Source organism: Alosa sapidissima, chromosome 1 (assembly GCF_018492685.1).
Source record: "Alosa sapidissima isolate fAloSap1 chromosome 1, fAloSap1.pri, whole genome shotgun sequence".
Classification (NCBI taxonomy): domain Eukaryota; kingdom Metazoa; phylum Chordata; class Actinopteri; order Clupeiformes; family Clupeidae; genus Alosa; species Alosa sapidissima.
Window position 1 is genome coordinate 43,240,612 of NC_055957.1, and position 22,211 is coordinate 43,262,822.

General features: G+C 42.2%; 1 protein-coding gene across 4 annotated transcripts; it reads right to left on the reverse strand.

The window, feature by feature from the left end:
• Positions 1-1,412: 1,412 nt before the first annotated feature.
• On the reverse strand, positions 1,413-22,191 carry LOC121712245 (homer protein homolog 3-like). Of its 4 annotated transcripts, XM_042096383.1 has the most exons (12): positions 21,801-22,191; positions 21,554-21,676; positions 20,983-21,032; positions 16,501-16,657; positions 14,735-14,866; positions 13,485-13,592; positions 12,587-12,595; positions 11,046-11,179; positions 9,149-9,305; positions 5,336-5,443; positions 5,007-5,087; positions 1,413-3,542 (listed from the first exon to the last, which is right to left on the reverse strand). In XM_042096383.1, the coding sequence occupies exons 3-12, from the start codon at positions 21,003-21,005 to the stop codon at positions 3,357-3,359; spliced, it is 1,095 nt and encodes a 364-aa protein (XP_041952317.1). In that variant the 5' UTR covers positions 21,006-21,032; positions 21,554-21,676; positions 21,801-22,191; the 3' UTR covers positions 1,413-3,356. The 4 variants fall into 4 exon arrangements, with proteins under 4 accessions (XP_041952317.1, XP_041952287.1, XP_041952296.1 ...); XM_042096353.1 differs by lacking the exons at positions 20,983-21,032; positions 21,554-21,676; positions 21,801-22,191 and having other exon boundaries at positions 16,501-17,894; XM_042096373.1 differs by lacking the exons at positions 1,413-3,542; positions 20,983-21,032; positions 21,554-21,676; positions 21,801-22,191 and adding an exon at positions 3,563-4,298 and having other exon boundaries at positions 16,501-17,898.
• Positions 22,192-22,211: the final 20 nt, after the last annotated feature.

Below are 22,211 nucleotides of genomic sequence, written 5' to 3' on the forward strand. Positions count from 1 at the left end.
AATATTTGCATTCTGCCTGACACCCATTAGGCATAGGCTACTCTGAATCCGATGGGTGAATCTCACAAATTCGTCACTCAACACATGGAAAACCGTATCATAAACAGCAGACCTTACCGAATATGTGGATATAAAGCTTGCATCTGTACAATAAGGTTCGAGTAATCCGGTCAGTTTTGAAATTGCAACACATTTCTGCATGGTAGGCTATGTCAGTGTGGAGCATCGGCTAGCATGAAAGCTAGCAGCCTGGGATTTTGGCTCCATTACTAGCAAGCTCGACTTCCGATCCGAGGCAGCCTTCTGTTGTTTGCGGGTTCGAGTCCGGGCGTGTGCAAGTCTGAACCGAGTGGTTCAACACAATGCAGGTTACACTAGTGCCCTGGCCAGAACTAAGGGGGCCGGGCACTAACGAGCCTTATGGTAATTCGAACCCTGAGTAAAAGACAGTACTCCTTTCTTCATTGTGCTTACATATGGAGTACTATAAATTTAATGTTATGTTTATTGGTATCATTGTAAGTCGATACTTCAAAGCGTCTGAAAAAGGGCAGTACGCTCAAAGCATCATCTACATTACATTTTAATGTACAATTCTTGTGTGCGAGTTATTTTCTACCTGTTTTATAATAAATAAAATAATAGTTCTAATACTTAGTATAATTAATAATTTAAAGGGGAACTATGCAACATTTTTAACTTGAAAACACAGTTTAGAAATCATTGTGATGGTAAAATGACCTCTTGTGGCGAGAATGGCAGCTTGCCCTGCTCCCCCTACCGTCTCCTAGCAGAAAACCAACCTTGCAAGATCTGCACTAATGTCCCGGCAGTGTCTAAATCCCAAAGTCCCACGATAAGCGAGAATGAGCGAGAAACAAGAAATGCTTAAAATTCTCTGGACGAATGCCTCCTTGAAGCACCAGCCAGCTAGCTATAAGATGGCTTCATTTTCTAGATGTTCATCATGGCAGAGCCAGCGAAAATGCCAAAGAGACAGTTGTGAAATATGCAGCCCAAAGCTGTAGGGGGAGTTCCATAGAGAAAAATGCGACATCAAAAGTGAGAAATCGGTGAAGAAATGACTTGAGTTACAGAACGGCCCTTTATAGCTAAACAGTACACTATTACAAAGTATGCTTATACGTGATACCGATATTGGTCACTCTATAGATTGTTGGCCTAAAAAGAGACACAATTTGATACAATATGTAATGGGGCTTGGCTAGTTTCTTGAAAGCCAACAACCAACTGGTGGGGTCCCCGTATGCACATTTTCACCTTCAGATATTATGGCAAAAATGGCTGGTACTGGATAGTTGTAAGTGTTTAGAGGGTTAAAGGATTATCAAATATAAAACCATTTATGACATTCAATGTACAAAAAATAAATCGGGTTCTTTTAAAATGCATTCAGATCTGTCACTTTATTCAAAGAAATTGTTGATGCACAAACTGTAGTAGTGACAGAATAATTCCTATTTGACACATAAAAGGCTTCTCAAGGTCAAACCACAGCCAAATTAGCAATTAAATGGCATGTTCTGCATGTCTTTGCACTGCATTTAAAATGTATTAAATCTATATAGGTTTCCCTTATGAAACAGAAATAGCACAAAGTCCATTTGTCAAACTAGCCAGCTTTTGAGGTAAATTATGCAGAAATATTACAAACACCTTGATTAAGAACTGAAGTGTTTTAAAATATGAACAGTTTGTATCATACAGAAACCATTGAAATGTTGGTCTATTAAAACTGACCAAGGTAATATTTGCAAATGTATGATACATTTAGTAAGTGAAGTAAACAAATCTCTTCTACACCTCACAAGGTATGTACTTAAATGCTTTAAAATAAGGCCCACAACATTTTTACATACAGCATGTTCTGTAAGGTAAGACAGACTTGTAAGGATATATAACTTTAGACATAAAATGTTGCACAACTCTCCCTTTTAACAGTAACGAAACAACAATATGTCATTCATGCCCTCTTCACAAGAGAATTTGGGCTACTTGTGTAATCTTCAAACATTCACCTCTTTACAGATCTAGTCTTTTTCTGTCAGTTGGATGATCAGGTATTTATTGGTGAAGAAAGCACTGTTATTCAAAAGGCAGGACTGTTTTCTTATTCATAACCCATATTAGTCAGTCATCTTAGCTGCAAATGAATGGTGGCCACCACATAACGTGACAAAGTCAAATTTGAAGCTCACACGGCAAGACGGACAAGCTTATAACTAATACTCCCTCTTAATAAGAGGCCAAAACCTATATCTTATATGAACTGGAATATGCTGCCTAAATCAGTGCAATTTCCTAGCATGAAATACTCTTACTGGCTAATTCCTACAGGTGCATATATTTTAAAGTGAGAATGCACATAGTTCTCTTAACATTTCCTACATTTTCACTACGATGCCTCTAGTTAGCGTTTAACATTTCTCACTCCAGACACCAGGTCTTTGGTATGTTCATTTTGACTTATGAGACTGCTGTGATACAAGACTAATGAGATTTATTTTGTGTGCTGAGTATTACCTTGTGCAACAGAACCCTACTAAATGGAAATGTTTTCATTTGACCACCTCTTTAAATGGTTAGTGTATAGTTTGTTTCTTTACCTAACCTGAATGTCATGCATTTTTTCTCTTTTCATTCATCTACAAATGCTGCTGCCAAGTTAACTCTTGTGATATACCAGACGTGCTCTAAAATTCTGCTGCAAATACATTATTTTGCCGTTCTCTGTGCTTTAGTGTAGTATGTACATTTGCCAGTTTATCTCAGTTTGATGTAACCCAAAGTGATCACACTATCAGTTCTAACTATATTAGCCACACTACCACATACCATATTGTCTTTATTTATCAGTGTGCTTTTACCATTCACTCATCACCACAATGTATCAAAAATATAAAATTCTTCTTCAAAATATGAATAAGAGTAGTCAGGTACCAAACAGCTGTTGTGTAGTAGCTACAGCAATGCATTTGGCGAATGTGAACCAAAGGTGCCCATAGTTACCCAACCATTACTGCATTTAACCTATTGTTTTTTTTTTTCATGATTAAGATAAATGTATTGCCAGGGTTTGTTTAGGGCAAAATTAAACCAGCGCTCATAAAGACAGCTTAGAAATACAGTTAAGTAATCTAGTAATATGTCAGGCCCATCATGTGCTGAAAACACAGCTACAGGCTGTTATCTTTCAGGAGCCCTTTTGTCCATAGTGCAGCTCTGGTACTTTGTCTTCTAATCTTTCTGTGGCCTTCATTTGGAACTTCTCATTATTCTCCCTGTTTTGTCATGTTAGTCCAAAGCTAGACCACAAACTGCTCTCCTTTCTGACTCTACTTGTCAATAAGTTTGACCAGACTCTGTCTCAGGTCATTCAGATCAAATATCTTGACGTCCAGGATTTCGACCACTCTCTGTACCTCGCTTTCGATGCGGTCCCTCTCCTCCAAGGAGTTGGCCAAGGACTGCTCAGCACTCTGCACTCGGCGTTCTAGCTCCACATTGCGTATTTCGAGTTCCTTGGGGGGGGGGGGGGGGGGGGGGGTGGTAGAGAGAGAGACAGAATGACTTGTGGTCGAGACTTGTCTTTACTTGCAATATGCACATATGTTAATATGTTAATACTTTTTAAACAATTTTATACTGGTCAGAGATGTATTCTTTTCAATGGTCATGTGTTGCACGATTTGAGGCACGATTTGAAGGGGAAGTCCACTGGGGACCAAAGTGATGTACAATTTCATTACGGAACTTTCCTCCTTTTGCATCCATGGACAGCAGTTTGCACTGAATTCAGTGATAGACTACTACAGACTTTAACTTCACAAGATGGCAGTGACTAGAAGAATAGTCTAGTAATAGACAGTCCTTATTATACCTGTTCTTTACAATTACAACTTGGTAAAAACACTACTAGTTTTGCCTGCAGGGTCTCCCTCCATAGTAGTATAGAAGTGTAATGCTATTTCGAGTCAGTGACAGTTAAAGGCACAAAACACTTTGACGTAGTGAGACTGCCCTCAAGGCTGTGCTATATGCTATTTTATTGCATATTCCAGTCTTACTTCTAATAATAACATTGTTTTGCCCCCCATCGAAAATGTACACTCATTACCATCCAAAAACCCCATTAACATTTCTTAGTCTATCCCCTAGTTTCTTTTCCATTTTCTTCTCAGATCATTTAGTACACACTGCAATATTTTCCCACTAGACAATAACAAAGAAATCCTCTTGACTCCAGACATGTGGGTTCTGAAATGGTGGTAACTCCCCTGTGGACGTGAAATGTCAAAGATGAAATCTCATGATTTGTCTTGATGCACTCTCTTCTAGTATGTGGGCTGTCAGGTGCATTTTTGATGCATTTTTGAGGTTTGGCTGTCAAGCAGTTCCAGGGATTCCCTGCCACTTAGATTATAAGTAGGACTTCTCACTCTCTCAAAGCACTGTAATGATACATTTTTTAATGCTTCTGACACCAGGGCTCTTTTTGGCCAGTACACTCGTAAATAAACCCCATGCACAGAGTACCCTAGCCAGCTTGCTTCTGGGCTACTTGTGAGGCTAACTATAAAGTCCTGTAGCAGCAGTAACAGCAGACAAAATCAGGGTTGTAAAACCTGAATGCCGATGGTCCCAAAAGTCTGTTCATGCTGTTGCCTGGACACCTTTGTGTGAATTTCTACCATTTCCCTTAAATTACCAAACACAACATAAATCTAATCTATGTTTTCACTTTGTCATTGGGTCAATGGGTTTTACCCATTTTTAACTGATTAGAAAGTTGAACACTGCAATCGATCAGTTTATCTTGCTGGAGAAACCGCTGGTGTCCCCATTCATACATTCAATACATGATGACTAACATAGAGTTTTGACGCAGGCCATCGTTTGTGAGATATGGATCGGTGTGTGTCAGATATCAGATCTCCGATGAGTGAATTACGTCAGTGTTCATTTAAGTGCAGCTGATAGCTTACCTGTATTCTGTGAATGGCCTCTTCTCGCTCCTGTTCCATTTCATGGAAATTAGATTTCTTGGCTTGCAGTATGCGTATTTCCTGAACAAACGAAAAATGTATGAGTATGCCCTCCAGGCCCTTGGCATGGCTCAAACCTACGAGTTTCCCAGCTCTTTAGAGTGAAAGTCTTTCGACAGCTTATCAGGGTTCATGATTTTACATAAACGTCTCAATGTTATCTTTAACTAGTATTTACACGTAGGTGTACAGTAGTCTTTAGTGTGCATCTGCAAGTCCGGATTTGTGTATGTAGAACAGCAGTGCCTTCATGCTCTCTGGTTACTTACCTCATCTTTGGCTTTGAGCAAAGCCTCCAATTCCTCAAGTGACTGAGTCAGCTCATCCTTCAGCATGTCACTGGGTCCGTGCCCCCCATGGGCCTCCAGGTCTGCCACCTGAACATGATCAAATCAATCCACATGGTAAACAAAATGGTGGAAGGGGCCTCTAAAAGTAAACAAACCAATACATGTGGCAAACAGAATGGCCAAAATATATACAAATCAATGCAGCACAGCGCAGTGCCTCACAATAGAGTATGGGCTCTGTGCACTAGCCTACTTGAAGTGGGCAAGCCAGTTTCCTGTTCATTGACATGGCTGTCAACAAACACCTGAAGATGAGTGCTTTAGTTCTACCAAAATGTAAGAAATACAATGTACACAAGGAGCACTGCTGTGCCACTCTGCTCAGCTTCAAGTCATTATAAAAGCGATTTTAGCCACCTTTTTCCTAAATAATGCAAGCCTACGTGCAGTGGCTGCACAAAATAAGGAGGGTAGGATTTTCGGTGAGCACACGTTTTGGTACAACTGAAGCACTCCTCTTCAGGTGCTTGTTGACAGTGATGTCAACAAACTGGAAACTGGCTTGTCGACTTCAAGTAAGCTAGTGCACAAAGCCCATAAAGAGGCCTCAACACCAGCTTTGATACATAACTGAAACTTGTTGATCTGAGAACTAGGCCACGTCCCTTTGGACAGCACGTATGCTCATTGATACCAGCAATAGATAATGCTTTCCATGCACTTCTATAAGAGGAAAGATCCTTTATGGGCATTAAACAGCAGAACACATGAAAGCAACACTTTGATCCAATATTATATTTTTAAACCTTTTTGGTTGGTCAAATTTAAAAAAATGTTTACGTTGTGTTTCTTATCAAACATGAGCTGATATGAAATAATTTACACAATTCACTAAATCAAAGCATCATTGTCAGATTTTTTGGCCACTGGGTTACAGAGACTGATATTCTGACTAACAGCAAGTTCAGACATCACCACTGTACATTAGAAGGCTAACATTGAGGTTAATTTAATCTATTTCATGTTTTTAACTAAGGTCATGTAATTTTGCAAACACAGTATAAGGCTCGCTTCTATTGTGCAGCAAACAACAGCCCTGCTCCAACATTTGCAGTAAACCAACATGGCTCTTCATTATCAAGCATAAAGGGATGCACACCTGAATGCTGCATTGTGAATACACACTATAACGAATGGACGTTAAGATCACCTGACAGGTCTGCCTGACAGAGAGCCTGGAGAGAGAGAGGTAGGCGATTATTTTTAACCGTGTAGAGTACAAAAACTACTCCCAAAATAAGGAGCTGCCAGGTCCCTCTGGTGATTTTTCATTTCTCCTAACTAGGGCATTGAAAGTAGGATATTGCTGTCCTACAAACCCCCCTGCCCATCCCCCAACCCAACACCATCTCCACCTCTCTCTCTTTTTCTCTTTCTCTCATGCCCGCATACTATCTCTCTCTCTCTCTCTCTCTCTCTCTCTCTCTCTATTTAGCCCCTCGAGAGACATGAACCATTTTCAACCACCTGGTAGCCTTCTTGGTTCCGCAGAGAGAGAGAACGAAAGAGAAAGAAAACTGTCGAGTAAGAAAAGGAGTGTCCTTCCATCTCCAGATTCTTCTGAAGACACCAAAGCTCACAGTACCCCCAAAAAAATATCCAGTCGGGTATGGTGTTTAGTTTAGGACACCTATGTCTCGAGAGAGTAAGAAACAACAAAATGCACCTGGTGGTCCCCACGAATGCAACAATTGCATTCCATGTTTTTCAGCTGCCCATCACTTTGACTCTGATGTTTCTGTAAACTCATATGAAGTGCTTGTGCAAAGATCAGCACTACAAAACAAAAGAGGCACTGGTCCATCTGACCCTTCACATTGCCACAAAAGAAACTATCTTCTCCAACTGAGCGATCTAACGTCTTTAACACCTTCTCCATCAGACAGCACCTTTAACACCTTCTCCATCAACACAGCACCTTCCCTGTTCATTCTGTTTCGCCTAATTACATGCTTGTTATCCATTTCATAATCGCTTGATGTAGTTTGCAAAGAGAACTGCAGAAGTGTTTCAGAGTTCCAGAGCAGAGGCAGAGTGAAGCTCACTCCTGACCTTTTGTGAGAGATGGAGATGATAGTTATGAGGTGTGTTGGCCACCAAGCTCTCAGTCAGCTCAGTCAACAATGTATAGAAGCGTCTCCAGAATTGAAAACGGAAGGGCTATTTGGGTGGCTGATGCCACCTGCCCCACTGAGGGATAAAAAAAATGCAGTACCGCAGAGCCTTTACAGTTTGGATCGGCCGTCAGAAACACTTAATTATCCATTTGGGACCTTTAGATAACCTTCAGAGGTTTCAGAGAAAATGAAAGGATCTGAGGTTAGTCATCCGTTCCCTAATCACACTCTATCTCACTTTGGCAGAACAGCAAGCCCCAGCCTTCAAAGGCATAAATTATTCTTTTTACAACAGCAGCGTTAAATTATCACATTAGACAGTGGTTTCAGTGCAACAGCATTTTTTAAAAGATTGTCACTGTTTGGTGTCTACTGGTGAGAGGTAGTGCTTTTAAGAGGGTGCGCTTAAATATTCTGGCGTGAGTAATGTGTGTTTAAAATGCTTCATAATTGTAGTTATAAAAAGTAAACTCCGTACAAGTCTTTACACACAAACACAGGCTGGAAGGGTTGTATGAGTAGCAGTGCCCACCACCATCCATCATAACCTACCACTGATGTTTCAGTCACACTCCGAATTTCCTTAGAATGGCTGAATTTCCCCCAATTTTAAACGGGGGTTAGACACCTCCCTCCTGCCCCAGTTTTTTAGAGATTCTAATGGGTGGGGTTGGGGAGGAGGTGTAGAGAAAGAGGCGTCTCTATTCTCCATCTCCGCTTCCGTAATAGAGCTGATTTGCATGACAGCATTTCGGTAATCAGCTGAGCTTACCCTTATAAGAGCGGCGAGAGATGAGCCCCATCACAGGAAGGCCTGCCCCTCCATCAGGCTGAGAAACCAGGGCATGCTGGGAATGATGCTGTTGTCTCTTTGGGTGGAGGAGACACACCTTCACCCAACAACACCTGACTCTGCTGCTGCTGACAGATCCAGTGTGGATGAGTCCTAAGTGAGCTAGCAGGTCCAGGATGTAGAGGTCCATTAAGGTATTTTTGGCAGAAAGCCCAGCCTAATGATATGAAATGACCTGGACCTGATTTGACATTGACGTTGCAGTTCTACACCAAATTAAGGAGACCCAACCCACTGCAACATCATGTCTGCTAAACAAGCTTATGTTCACTCCTATTTTGCTTGAATTGAAGGAAAAGATGTACGATTTTCTTATATGCACACAAAGGCTCATTTCAGTTTTGTTTACAAATGTAAAGATTCATGTTAGATCCATGTCGGTGAGCACTTCAATGATTCAGCCACCAGTTAGATGTGGCATATCAAAACATGCTGATTAGAAAGCACAATTATTGCTCAGAAAGGCCACTCTAACAATTCCAATTGCAATATGCAATTTTATTACACAACACAATGTCACTCAAATTTGGGGGAGCATGCGATTGGCATACTGACTGCAGGAATGTCCACCAGAGTAGCTTATTCCTGGTGAAGGTGAAATGGTCCCTAATATTGATTTTACCAAATTTATGAACAAAACTGAGTGAAATGAATCTGTTATATATACAAGTATTTTACTTACATTTTTGAGAAATGGAATGTGTTGCATTTTAGGTTTTTGCTAAAATGTGTACAACTCTGTCTACACCTGGGCCCTCTCACCTGTTCTCGCAGTCTCTCTGTCTCGTCCTGGTAGGCGACAAGCTGCTTCTTCCACTGTTCCACGTTAGCATTAGCCTCATGGAGCGCCGCCACCAGTTTAGAATTGCTGTCCTGCAGCGTGAACAGCTCAGCCTCCAGGTTCATCTCACAGATTGACCTGAGTACATCAACAAAACCAAGCATTTCAAAACAAGTGAACACTAAGCACTTCAGTATACATGAGCCAAAAGATAGAATCTGTTGACTCAAACTTTTTTATCCACTTTTCCTTGACCTTGAAGAAGATGAAATATAGACTTAGGAAACAACAATCTTAAGAGAATATGATTCTATTTACACTAGGCTACTTAATTATGGGAAGGCAGGTGTTATTGACGTGATTGTAGATCAAGGTGGTTGTTGTTACCTGGGGCAAGGAAATGTGGGTTGTCACTGTCACCTTTCCTTTCATAAAGCAATCTTTAATGTATCCTATTCTAAAAGAGATTTGAAAGAAAGCTCCTTTCCTAAGGATGTAGACAATTTGAACAGCTCTTAGCACCAAATATTTCCGGGTAACTTCATTTGCACAGGAACTTAGGAAAGAGGACTTTCTGAACGCAGCCTTAAATTAATTTTAAGCACAGCACTTACTTCTCTGGAATGGTTTATTAGTTTATGATAATATTTCCCAGCATTTTCAATATCCCTTCACAATTGAAATATTTCGTTCTCACTGGTAACAGAAATAGACCATTAGTTTAATGACATAGGGGAAGACATTACATGGCCTCATCCATCATGAATGTGAGCTCTGCAGTGAGTATTGATTTCTGTAGTTATTGCATACAGTACACTCGAATGTGTTGTCCCTACTTACAGTAGACACGGAGATGTGATAAGCAAGTTGTGTTGTTTTCCACAAGTTCATTTTAAGAGTGTACATGTTCATTTTAATTTGATCTCACTTTATTCATAATTGATGGCGTATGACCAACGATGACTTGATATTTGAAATTAATTATGTTTTGTGATTCTGTTTAATCCATTTGTCTATAAACTTCATGTACATTTCTCAATATCTGCTGTGAGCAATTTGCCTGATCCAATGGCCTTAAAATGTTCTATATCTGTGACTATACAAAGTCTGTGCAGAAAGCACAAGAGAGAGGTACAAGAGACCTTTCACATGAACTACTATTTCGCAAATTTCAGAGGAAAGAACAGTCAAGTGCCTCACCATGACAACTACGGTGATGAAAAGAAAAAAAAAGGGTTAAAAAAGAAAAGAAAGAAAGAAAAAAAATCAGTGCCCTTGTGATGACGGCCTCTTATCGCAGACAAAGGCAAGTCTGCTGGTCAGGGCTACTGGCTGTGGCAGGTGCAGTCAGGAGTTTGCCACCTCCTATGAGGGTCGCATACAGCATTTATGTACGTGACTCAGACCGTCTAATGACCCCTAATTTCCCCACACACAGGCACACACTTCCTGGATGGACAAGGCTGAATGAGCAGTGAATAATGGCAGGGAGTGTAACCATGACTACAGTGGCAGTTCTTTTTTTTAGGATGAATGAGAACTCTATAACATTCTAAACCTGACAAAATTAGATTGCTATTTGGCGAAAGATTTCCCTGTTATGAAACGGATTCAGATGTATAATGAAACTCATGACATTAATTACTTTAAATATAAAGAAAATATGTATTAATACACTTCACTGTGATCTCATCAGGTTTTTGGAAGAGTTATAAGAGCTGTGGAAAACAGTAGTTGAACAGCCAGGCTACACTGAATGTGCAACTGAAGCATAACATTTGCTGATGGTATGCTGCAACAATATGCTTCCACTGGTCAGATCATCAGATGTCCAGAATAGCCCTGCCATAACAGCGGTCATCAAGGAGAAACAGTTACCCTTCAGACAACATCTTCTTGATGCGCTCCTTCTCAGAGTTGAGTGTAATGTCTGCACTCTGGCTGCGGAAGAGCTTGTCTTCAGGGCCGTTGGCACACATCACTGGAGGAGACTGCAGCTCATCAGACAAGTCCTGCAAGACCAACCAGGAGACACCAACTTAACAAAATGCTTTAACATTAACATGTACATATGTACAAACTTTGGAGAACCACATCAGAGGCAATATAGAACATTAGAATGTTGCTGATTGGATCATAAACGGCCACAGCAATGAAGAAAAGTGAAAGTGATTGATAATGACTGACTGACTCTATTATTGTGTTACATGCTCCAAATGTAAAGCACTTTGAGCTGCATTCTGTGTATGAAAGGTGCTATACAAATAAAGCTTATTATTATTATTTTTATTATTATAGAACTCCTTTGTTGATAAGTATCAGTGTACAGACCGCAACTTTTGTTTACAAACAGTCGTATAACTAGACTTCCACCAGTCTGAAAGAATGTACCTCTGAGAAATGTAGAGGTGGTCAGGACATTCCTGTTGTGACCGGACAATACTGCTTTTAAATCTAGTAGATTAAGGGCCACCTAACAAAAGAAAATTAAGATCTCAGCTAGTGGAACCAGGGGGAAGGTGGGAGAAGTTTGCAAGAGCCTGAATTGAACTGAACACACCTTCAGCGTGAACTGAGCGCACCTCTCGGTTATTTTCTAGTAGATGCCCTTCAGTGCCCTGTTTTTATAACTCACTCTACAAAATAACTCCCATATGCCATTCAATGGGTCTGATTATAATATGATTTGGTTTAACATTGCACCCTCCTGCATCTTCATGTCACATTTCATGATGCTGAAAAAGCGCACACACATTCTGTGTGCATCTCTTGCCATTAGGCGTCCTGTGAAGGGAGTGACCTGCTTTCGCCATTCCCTCCGCTCAGCTCCCCTCCGCTCCCCTCCACCTCCACCACCTCCACCACTGCCACCACCACCACTGCCGCGACAGCAGCCAATGATGCAGGAGAAGCCTCCTCACCCCGGGAGGTGAATCACGCTCAGACACAAAAGGTGTCTGCTCAGTGCGATAATGCAACAGTTCTCACATTCCTCTTCTTGGCTTGGCGGCTCCTGCCGCACCATGCTATGCTACACCACAGGGCTTTCTCTAGCATCTATTCCTCTAAATCAGAAGCTCAGGAAGTCCTCAGGGGAAAAAAATGTGTCTTTCTCAGACCCGGTTGTTGACTCGGTGGAGTATGCTATAATGGCAGCAGTAAAACCTTCCCTTGTGAACTATGGTGAAATTTATTATTATAACCAGGTATACATCAGTATTTACTGATTTCTAGAAAAAAATAATGGCTCTCTGTGTTTACTAGATTTAAATGAAAGAAAACTTATTTGGTCATGCTTAATATAATATGCATAACATGCATAATATGGTGTTACATGCTAGAGCACAAACTAGTTATAAAGGCTTTATAAAAGGCTTTAGCCTCCTGTCATTATTACTTAGATGACCTCTAATGCTTACCTGTGAGAACTGGAACAATCCCAGAATTCCATGTTGTGGCAAGGGGGTAAAGGCAAGGGAAACAGTCATAGAAATCAGCCTTACAGCTATCAAAACGACTCATTTTGTCTACAGATTAGAATGTAACTACATTTCTTTCGTTTGACTCGTGGCGTCTTTTGTTTGTCATGTGGGCATGTGTCCTGTTAGGACACAGAGTGGAATTGTGTGACAAAGGTAGGGAGAAGGACAAATAAAGTGCCAGAGTTATTCTGGCCATGTCTGAGGTGAAAAAAGGACCTTCTTCATGAGGAGGCAAATATACACCTGATGGGTTGCTACGCTCAGTAAGATGACCTGATAAAAAAAAAAAGAAACATCATCTGCAAGGCTCCACTGGCACAGGGAGGTGCCAAGAAGAGTGCCACGCTTGTGGCCGCAGCGCGAGATAATTTTACCCGCGCCCTAGTTCTCCGCTCGCTTCCCTGAGAGACGAATGACCCAGCTAGTCTTTCTCAATTTCTGCGCCGGTCTTACCCTCCCTCTCCTCTTCTCTGCGGCTCCGTCAACGCCCAACAGAAGAGGACTGTGGGATCACAGATTTATGGCTCACTTTGTTTGAGCATAGGAAGTCATTCTTTTGATCCCTCAAATGTAAAAAGGCCTTAAAAGTGTAAAGTGACTCTCTCTCTTAATGGTGCTGTTGACATCATTGCTATTATCTGGCAAATGATGAGAGTTTTCTGTGGGAGCAAAGGGAAGAAGACTCACACAGACCATGAATGCTTGACTGTCAACAATTTTCTACTTCAACAGCAGTCATCATCACCATCATCATCATCATCACCATCATCATCATCATCACCATCATCACCATCATCACCATCACCATCATCATCACCACCATGGGTCTTCTTACCTGAGGGGCGGCAATGCTCAGCCCAGGGTTGTTCATTTCCATCTTTTCCTGGGACTTTTCTCTTGCCATGCGGGCAGCATCCTTCACCTCATTAAAGCGCTCTGAAAACTGTAACAGTAAAAAGCCATGGACAGATCTATAAGTTAATCATTTGAGCCAAAGGCTGTTCATGTTTGTTTTGTTGGGCCATCTATGAAACCAAAATGAGTTTTCTGGTCGAGGCAATAACTCCTACAACATCTGCTGGGGGATAATGTGGATAGCACTGTCAGTCCTTAACACAGTGCTTTTATTTGATGTCATTTTGAGCAGCTCCAACACTATGTATGGTTAATCAGTAATAATAAACTAAGACTTTAATCCATTACAAATGTATTTACCAATGAAGACATTTTGAGACAGGCATCTCTTTCACGCATTCAGTATGTGCAAAGCCTCCCTTTAGCGGGATAACTGGCACAAAGCCTATAAAAAAACAAATACACCATAAGGCAGAACTACAGCATTCAGACAAATATTGTTTGGTTCTCTGGCTGCACCTGACCAATAATTCTGTTCACATTAAGTGCAAAAAACACTTAATGCACAAAATCAGCTCCAATTTAACGCTCCCGTTTTCACCAATCTTACTCCATTCCCAGGACATGATTTTTATAGTCACTGCCCTGGTGGGGGTTAGCTAAGGCTGCTAATGCTAACATCACACAACAGCAGCTTCTACGGGTCTACTGGTTGCCAATCACTCCAGCTGTGCCGTCTCCCTTCCTCCTCTCTAGGAACACAGTGTGCAGTTGATGTGGAGCCTCATCCCAGTAATCTTCCTACTGCCCAATCCATTATGTGCTGAGGTACCTAAATGCCCTGGCAGTAAGCTAGCTAGAGGCAACAGCTGGGAAGTTCAGAGGATTGCTCAAGGGTTCTGAGCTGAGGATTTTCTGCCCATTTCTGATTTTCCATGTTTGCTCTTTTACATGGTTGTAGGGTCAACTTACTCTTGTTATTTCAGGTAAGATTTAGAAATTGGTACATTTACATGAGAATACTGCTGAACTGTTTCTAATAGGAAGGATGTCCATGATGATTTAAAAAGGATTCATATTTTCTTCTGTGAAATATGACTGCACTGAGCAGTTTCACAACCAAATAATTCCAAATTCCAATAATACCAAATCAATGACTTTTTGGGACAAATGTCAGGAATCAAAAAGCTGTAAAATGTAGATGAGAACTATATGGCATGGCAGGCTCACCTGATGAAGCTGCTGCTCGGTGGCGAAGCCCAGGCCGTAGACGGTGTTGGCCCGGCTGTCGGCCCACTGGCCAAACTTCTGGGAGGTTTTGGTGAAGGTCATGTTGGGTGAGATGGTGCTGTTGATAATCGCCTGTGAAACAAGCAAGAAAGATACAACACTGAGGGCTTCCAATCTTCCGAACGTTAGCGAAATGACTGACATGTTGATTGAGATCAGACACCGAGAATACAAAAAATTGTGGAGCAATGGAAAATGAAGATGTTTCAAAAAACAAGTGGTCACAGTTCATAGTGGGTTATCACAGAAAATCTAAAAACATCTGGTGACTAGTCAGTTTCACTTCAATTCTGAGGCAAACTGGAAATCCAAAGTGTACTATGAAATTCACACAAAAGCACATGAGTGGAGATCAGGGATCACAACTGTGTACCCTTTCACCTCAGATATGGCAACAGAGTGATGAAATTAAATTTAATTTTAAACCATAGGAGGGCAACAGCAGCTTAGGGAGACAATCATTTTTTCCCCTTCTGGCAACAAATGATTACCCCAGTCCAGCCAATGAGGAGTGACATGACCTCTCCTACTACCCCACTGCCACACATGCAGTTCACTCTGCATCTGGATAAAGAAGAGCATTTCTGGGAGGTCGTGCTGTCTTCACTAACAATTCACTAACACCTTCACTAACAATTGTCCATGGAATTTACCTTTCCAACAGACAGACATGGTTGCTGGGATGTGGGAATGTGGGTCAGACCAGAGGTGGTAGATGTAGCTGAAAGGCTCCCCTGTCTGATGGTAATCCACATGAAGCTTAGGCTTAAGGGCAAACACACGCTGAGCACAAATCCATTCTCTTTATCACTCGTTTGGCTCGTTCGATTTATCCTCGTCTCCTGTTGCGCAATTCAACAACTCGATAAATGTACAATTTGAGTGTCAACTACTGACAGGGTTTCGACATCACAAAATCAATGGGCATTACCACTTACATAGTGATTGGTCAATTTTGTTTCATTTTCATACAAGGATGTCAGTAGATAACAGCATGGCGACTGTGAAACGTGTTAGACAAGAGACTATGCTGAGGATTTCCGCCAAGAAAATCTATCCTGCAGTCTCTCTGATCAATATTAACACTGTGCCCATTAACATCCGGAAGTGGACTGACCAAGGCCTTTTAGAGGGATGTTTTCCATTCCTGACTCTAGTAGTGGACAGCACTAATGAGTGGACTGCCAGTGCACTTTCTCTTCACCACAGCCGTAATGAGCACTGTAGGAGGATAGAAACAGACTGGCCACACCCTTTCATCAGAGACCCAGGAGAGGTTGTTCATTTACAAACTCATGAAAGATTTAGTTGGATTTATGTCACAACACCACCATCCCCCTCAAAGCCAACTTCAAACTGATCAGCAGGAGTCTCACTGGATCTATGTCAGATTGGATGCTAACCCTTATCTTTCTGACTACACTTGATTCCACTCAAAGCGCTTTACAATGTCATGCCTCACATTCACCCAAACATACACACATTCACACACAGGCTGCAATAAAAGGAGCCAACCTGCACATATTACTCAATTTACCATCCAAAACTGTTATCAATTAATTTCAAAAGGATTTATTTAACTGACCATTCTAGGGAGAACAGACACATCAGCGTATGATGATTTATCTACTCCTGTGGTGGCACGCACAGGTATGGGAGAGTGCTCAGGTGGTGTCTCTGATGCCAGGCCAGATCAGCGTGCTAACCTTAGTCCCGCCCACACTGATGATGCGGTACACATTCCGGTTGGCGTCGTAAAAAAAGGAAACGGTAACAGCATGCTTGCTGGCAGGGATCCAGTTGCGTTTGGTGGCTGGGTCGATCTGGAACACATGAGCTCTCGCGCTGAAGATTGGCTGCTCCCTGAAATTGAGACGTTTACAACAACAAATCAAAAACAGACACAGGCAAAAAAGACAGACATATGTGTGGAACGCGATGGAGAAAGAAATACAGGATATTAAAGAAAGGAGAATGAAAGACTGGAGAGAGGGAGGGTCACAGAGGCAGAGGAGAAAGCAGAGACATGAGAAGTGGGACATGACTCTCTTCTGTGTTATGTAATCGGTCCCCTTGGTGCCCCCCTGGGCCCCATGGCTTTTGGCTACATGAGCCTGCCTCTAAGCCTGAGACACTTATGGCAGGGTAACTCGAACCTCGCACATGATTTAAAAGTATGGAGAGCTCCGCTACTCCATGCAAACGGTGTCCTCTGGATGGACCTTCCTCTGTTGACTTGTCTGTTGCTGCGGTGAGATAAACATTTCTTAGCCTCACAACATCAAGACATGTGTTGCAATACATCTCTCACAAAAGTCAAGTGTTGTAACATTGTAACAGAGTTGGCAAATTCAGCCCACTCTGACAGTTGACTCAGTATTAACCATACATTCACTTCCTGTTTTTGCCCATGTAACCACAGAGTATCCGTATCCTAGATACGGTGGTAAATATTTGAACTGTAGCCGCAGGCTTGAGTGTGCTTTGGCTGACGCTCGTTGGAAAATGTGAAAAAGCTGGTGAAAATCTGAATGACTGACATAACGTGAGGGAGTGGCCAAACGTCTGCAAAGTGAATATAAGGTCACCGGCCAAACTGGCAGGCAATAAGGGGATAACTCACCCCTCCGTCAGACCACACAAACAGAATCGGCTACTAAACAGAGGACACAGTGAAGTAAGAGGGATTATCGAGAACTAGAGTAGGGCAGAGAACGAACGCCACCAGCAATAAACCTGAAATCTGTTTATACCGAGCTTCAGAAAGGCATATCAGTTTTGACATGTTAGGTCTCTGATAATTAAACACACACTGTTTGCGTTGAGTAAACACAAACGAGACTGCAAGCTGTGAGCATCCTGTCTCATAATATTAGGAGAAACAAGATCAAAGGAACAGTAAAAACAGCTTTGCTCCATTTCTTTTGCATGCCAGCAATAACTTGAGCCATCTTGGGAATTCCTGGGAGCTTTCTGCACCCATTTGAATTCCAAACACGTAAAAGCGACTAAATTGGCATTTCCGGGAAAAAAAAAGACCCTTTCTTCCATCTGGCCACAGGGCCAAACAAATTCTCACCTCATCTCCACCCCCCATCTCCCATCACTTTGCTGTAAATCTGTCTTCAGGACCGCGGCCATATAATCTCACCCCGCCCTCTCCCTGTCGTCTAAATCTGCTCCATTTCCACCTTCAGCGTCGAAGCATTGTGGTTGTCGGGCAATCGTCTGAGCCACCCCCCATACTGCGCTGTCCTGTGCTATGCTATGCTACGCTGTCCGGTGTGGCAGTCTGCAGTTAAAGCGCCTGTGTAATTCTCCTTCTCAATCGCTCCGTAATCCCCTCTGTGCTCATCTCCCGAGCCCCCGCCGTTTAGCTTAACCAGCTTTTGGCGGACAGCTCCCGCCGCCACTGATCGGGCCGAGGAGATTAGGGCCTGGGTGGGAGCAGAAAGCCATGTGCTGGGATGAGAGTTTGCAGGGGTGGGTTGTTGGGGGGGTAGTGGCGGCATCACCTTCCACCGCCCAGGCCACTGGGCGCCATGAGAACACCTGATCTCCTCTGTCGCCCAGGACACACAGCCAGCAAACCAACTGGGCAGGCTTCACCCAAGGAGGTCCAGAGGTGTGTCTCTGTTTATGTGTGTCTGTGTCTGAATGTATGTGTGTGTACATGTGTGGCTCTGGCATTGTAGACAAGAAGCCCTGAAATGCCTAAGTGTGTGTATGTGTGTGTGTGTGTGTGTGTGTGTGTGTGTGTGTGTTGTGTTGTTTATGTAGATCTGCTCCCATTCTTTTGGCCTAAAACGACTGGCTGAAGCTTAGACAGAGGCTTTCATGTCCAGAACATGTCTATTGTGCTTTGATGCAGTGACAACTCTAGGGACCAGTCTCCTGGCCTCAGCCAAAACATAAACCCAAACACACCACATCTTCCCAGATCACAATGTCCAATTTCACAAAAGCCAAGAATCCATCATGAAAAAACAGCTTTATAATATATAATATATTTATATAATATTTTCTTACATCTAACCCAGTTTGCTTCGAAGTCAATTGCCCTGGCTGAGGAGGGACTAGGAGCTAGGTAGACAGCCTTCCTGTGGGAATCTGCAATGAGGTGAATGTGAACATGGGGGCGTGACCCCTCCAAACAACCCCCCCCCCCCCCCGAAAAATACCCTGCATGCCGATACCACCCAGTCAGGTTGGGACAACTCCATGACCCACCGTTTCAATGGACCCTATTGAGGCCCTACATATAAACCCACTCAGTAGAAGTTTATGTTGTCTACATCCACGTTACATTAAACCCTCAGAGTTTTACTGAAGCTTCTGGAAAATCACTAGCATATACGGTACTTCAAAAATGCCAGTTAATGTTGCATGAACCTCACATGTTTTTTGGATGATTTTCTGAATTATGTGCTATTCCAAACACTTAGCTGTACAGCTGTGCAATTCTTACGGCTAGGTGAACAGAATAGATAATAGATAATAGATAGATAATAGATAATAGACAGAATAGTGAATACATAGCGTAGTTCTACTAAGCTATAGCTTATATATAGAGATGCATTTGAAATATTTGATCCATCACTTAGGAAAGCATGGGCAATCGATAATCACTAATAAATGTCTTTGGTGATAATTACAGAACTGACTAACAGGTTCTCTTTCCTCTAACTATAACACAATAACGAAACAGGTCACAAAGCATTCATCAGTTGCTGTCAAACACAACCACACAAATCTCCAGGTAAACCAGTGAATTAACCACCTGGTAGGTGAAATAACCTTCAAAAATACCAACCATTTTGAACAAGCACATAGAAAGAGAAGTCCCTGCAGGCAAAACAAAACGTATCCTTCAAGTGCCACCATTGTGTTTGGATCAATGTCTGTCAATGGCAATCAGATGCACTCTTCTAGTGACTGCGACACTTCACTTGTATTGGTCCTGGTGCTCATGTGCTGCGATAAATAATTAGATGCTGTGGTTTGACGCACCAGCGAGTGCCACAGCTGGGCTGCCAACACTTATTAAGGCATGAGACACATTATGTGCCAGCTCACCTCTGCACTGCATTACACTGCCCCAGAGAGAGAGAGAGAGAGAGAGAGAGAGAGAGAGAGAGAGAGAGAGAGAGAGAGAGAGAGAGAGAGAGAGAGAGAGAGAGAGAAACAGAGAGATGGAGAATGGAAGGTAAAGGCCAGCGAGACTGTTTGGTTGGTTTCAGAAAGAGAGAGTTGCTTTTGAGAACTGAGCAGAGCACATTGAAAAAGGAGCAGACTTTTCTGCATTGCATTATCCCACTGAAAGTAGCATGGTCCCATCCCATCCCAAGTAACTAATGGTCAGCCATTCCATCCACCACCCCCCACCTCACCCTCTTTAGTCTGAAGCTATGACCAGGCGTAAAGGAGGTGGTGCTGAACTGCTCAGAGTGAAGTTGGTGAATTGAGGTCCCCCATCTGGGCTAATTCGAACGCAGCCGACCTTGAGATGGAACTGAACTGACTCAAATTAGGTCCAGATTCAACCCAGAGTCCCTGACAGCCCCAGGACGGAGGCCTATCCCATAAATGGTAAAGTACATCTTTATACAGCACTGTATCTGCAGGGCCGCTTGGGGGGGAAGAGAGAAATTGTTAGGAAACAACATTGTCAATATCAGCACAACAAGAATGCAGAAGTGGAAGAAGTGGAACAATTGATGCTGGTTCTTTTGTTTGAATCCATGAAGCATACTTTTTTTTTTACTTAGACTCAAGGTCATCATTGCTGCACAGCAAAAATACTTTACAAAAAGCAAATCTAAACCAGATAGAACTTGTCAAACAGGAAAGCCCATCATTCTGTCATATAATAATTATGCAGCAGTCTTGCCATTAAAACTAAATTAGTGTATTTGTCCTAATTAGCAGTCATTCCTCAGAGCACTGACACTGCATTCATTTGAGTATAGGACTCGTTTCCCACAGAATCGCAGTGAATGGATGGAGGCAAAAAATTAACCCACCTCCTTACATGTGGAAACATAAATCAATGGCCTGGTCTTAATTACCCCAGAACTTAAATCCATAAAGTATAATCCATAAGAGGTACTCAGACGTTAAATGACTGAAAGTAAAAATACTATAGACAGAAGTAGGCTACAGAACAAAAGAATAACGTCATATCCTACCTTTCTCTATGTAGTGGAAACATGCTTACAGGATCGGAGTGGGACCTTCTCTGGAGCACAAGATGAGAGGGAGAGTCAGTGAAGGCTACACTTCACAGCACTGTAATTACAGTTTGTGATATACTTATAGTGCATTCCGTAATTTTGGTAAGCCTTGCGTCTTGCAGACACAAACAGGACTGGGTGAACTTGGGTTACCATGATCCCAAATTAGTGTCATTGTGTCTCGATCATTTATACTCCATGTTTTATAACCATATAATAGCCTATTAGTCTTGAGCCTAACAAAACCTAAAGTGAGAACTAAGTTACAGTAAGCTAACTCTGAGATGTCCATACGACATTGAACACAACTGAAGATAGAATTGCCTACAATTAAGGCGCGTTTCTTAATCGAGAAGAAATATCACAAAAACTGTGCCTCTGTGCTATATAACCCACTACGGACTACGGCTACGGACAATCAAACATTGCGTCAAATGTCAAGCGGCATCACACTTATTGAAGGCAATTCCTTCCATCATAATTGAGCTAATGATGCCATGAATACGTTAACGTGAAGGCAACTTACCCCATGTCGTTGTGAATATCAACAGGACCTTCTTGCTCAAAGTATCAACTCTGGTATAGTGGACTATACAATTCCTCCTGTTCTTGTCCGGATACGGATGCTTTCCAATTATCGGGATTCTCTCTGCAAAGGGCAAGATTTGCTTTACCCAACAACAGCGAAAATGGACATTTGCTCTGAAAATAGAGCTGAAGCCAGTGTCCACTAGCCTACCACATAAATTATTTTATACAAGAAAACGCAGAACTGTGCTTTTAAAAACACGTCTTAAGGTTAGATGTGGGCTCATCCTATGCAGACTCTTCTTCGTTTTTATTTCTTTCACTGCACTTCGATAACCTTGCAGGACAAAGCACGTTTGTGGACGGGCCAGGTATTCCCCCCGATAATGCAATACTATCCAGGAGTGCCGTCAACTTCTAGCTTTGCTGCGTTGCTGAAGTTAAATAGCGGAGCAGAGGTTACTTTTGATATTCTTTTGATTTGATGCCTCTGACGAAGAAAGCCACAAGCGGCACATGTTGTGCCAATCTCCACTCTCGCTGCCTGTAAAGCCTCATTGCCTCCACCTGCTGGCTACGCCACGTCATGCAAATCCGTGGCCCCAACACTCGCCTACTCCGCAAAATCACCATCTCCAATTTTAAAACCTGTGTGC

Coding starts and splice junctions, on each gene's coding strand:
- LOC121712245 (XM_042096353.1), bottom strand. CDS start 16,836: ATGTCCCACTTCTCATGTCTCTGCTTTCTCCTCTGCCTCTGTGACCCT. Junction 13,593..14,734: donor CCGAGCAGCAGCTTCATCAG/GTGAGCCTGCCA, acceptor TTACTGTTACAG/TTTTCAGAGCGCTTTAATGA. Junction 3,543..5,006: donor AGGCCATTCACAGAATACAG/GTAAGCTATCAG, acceptor CCCCCCCCCAAG/GAACTCGAAATACGCAATGT.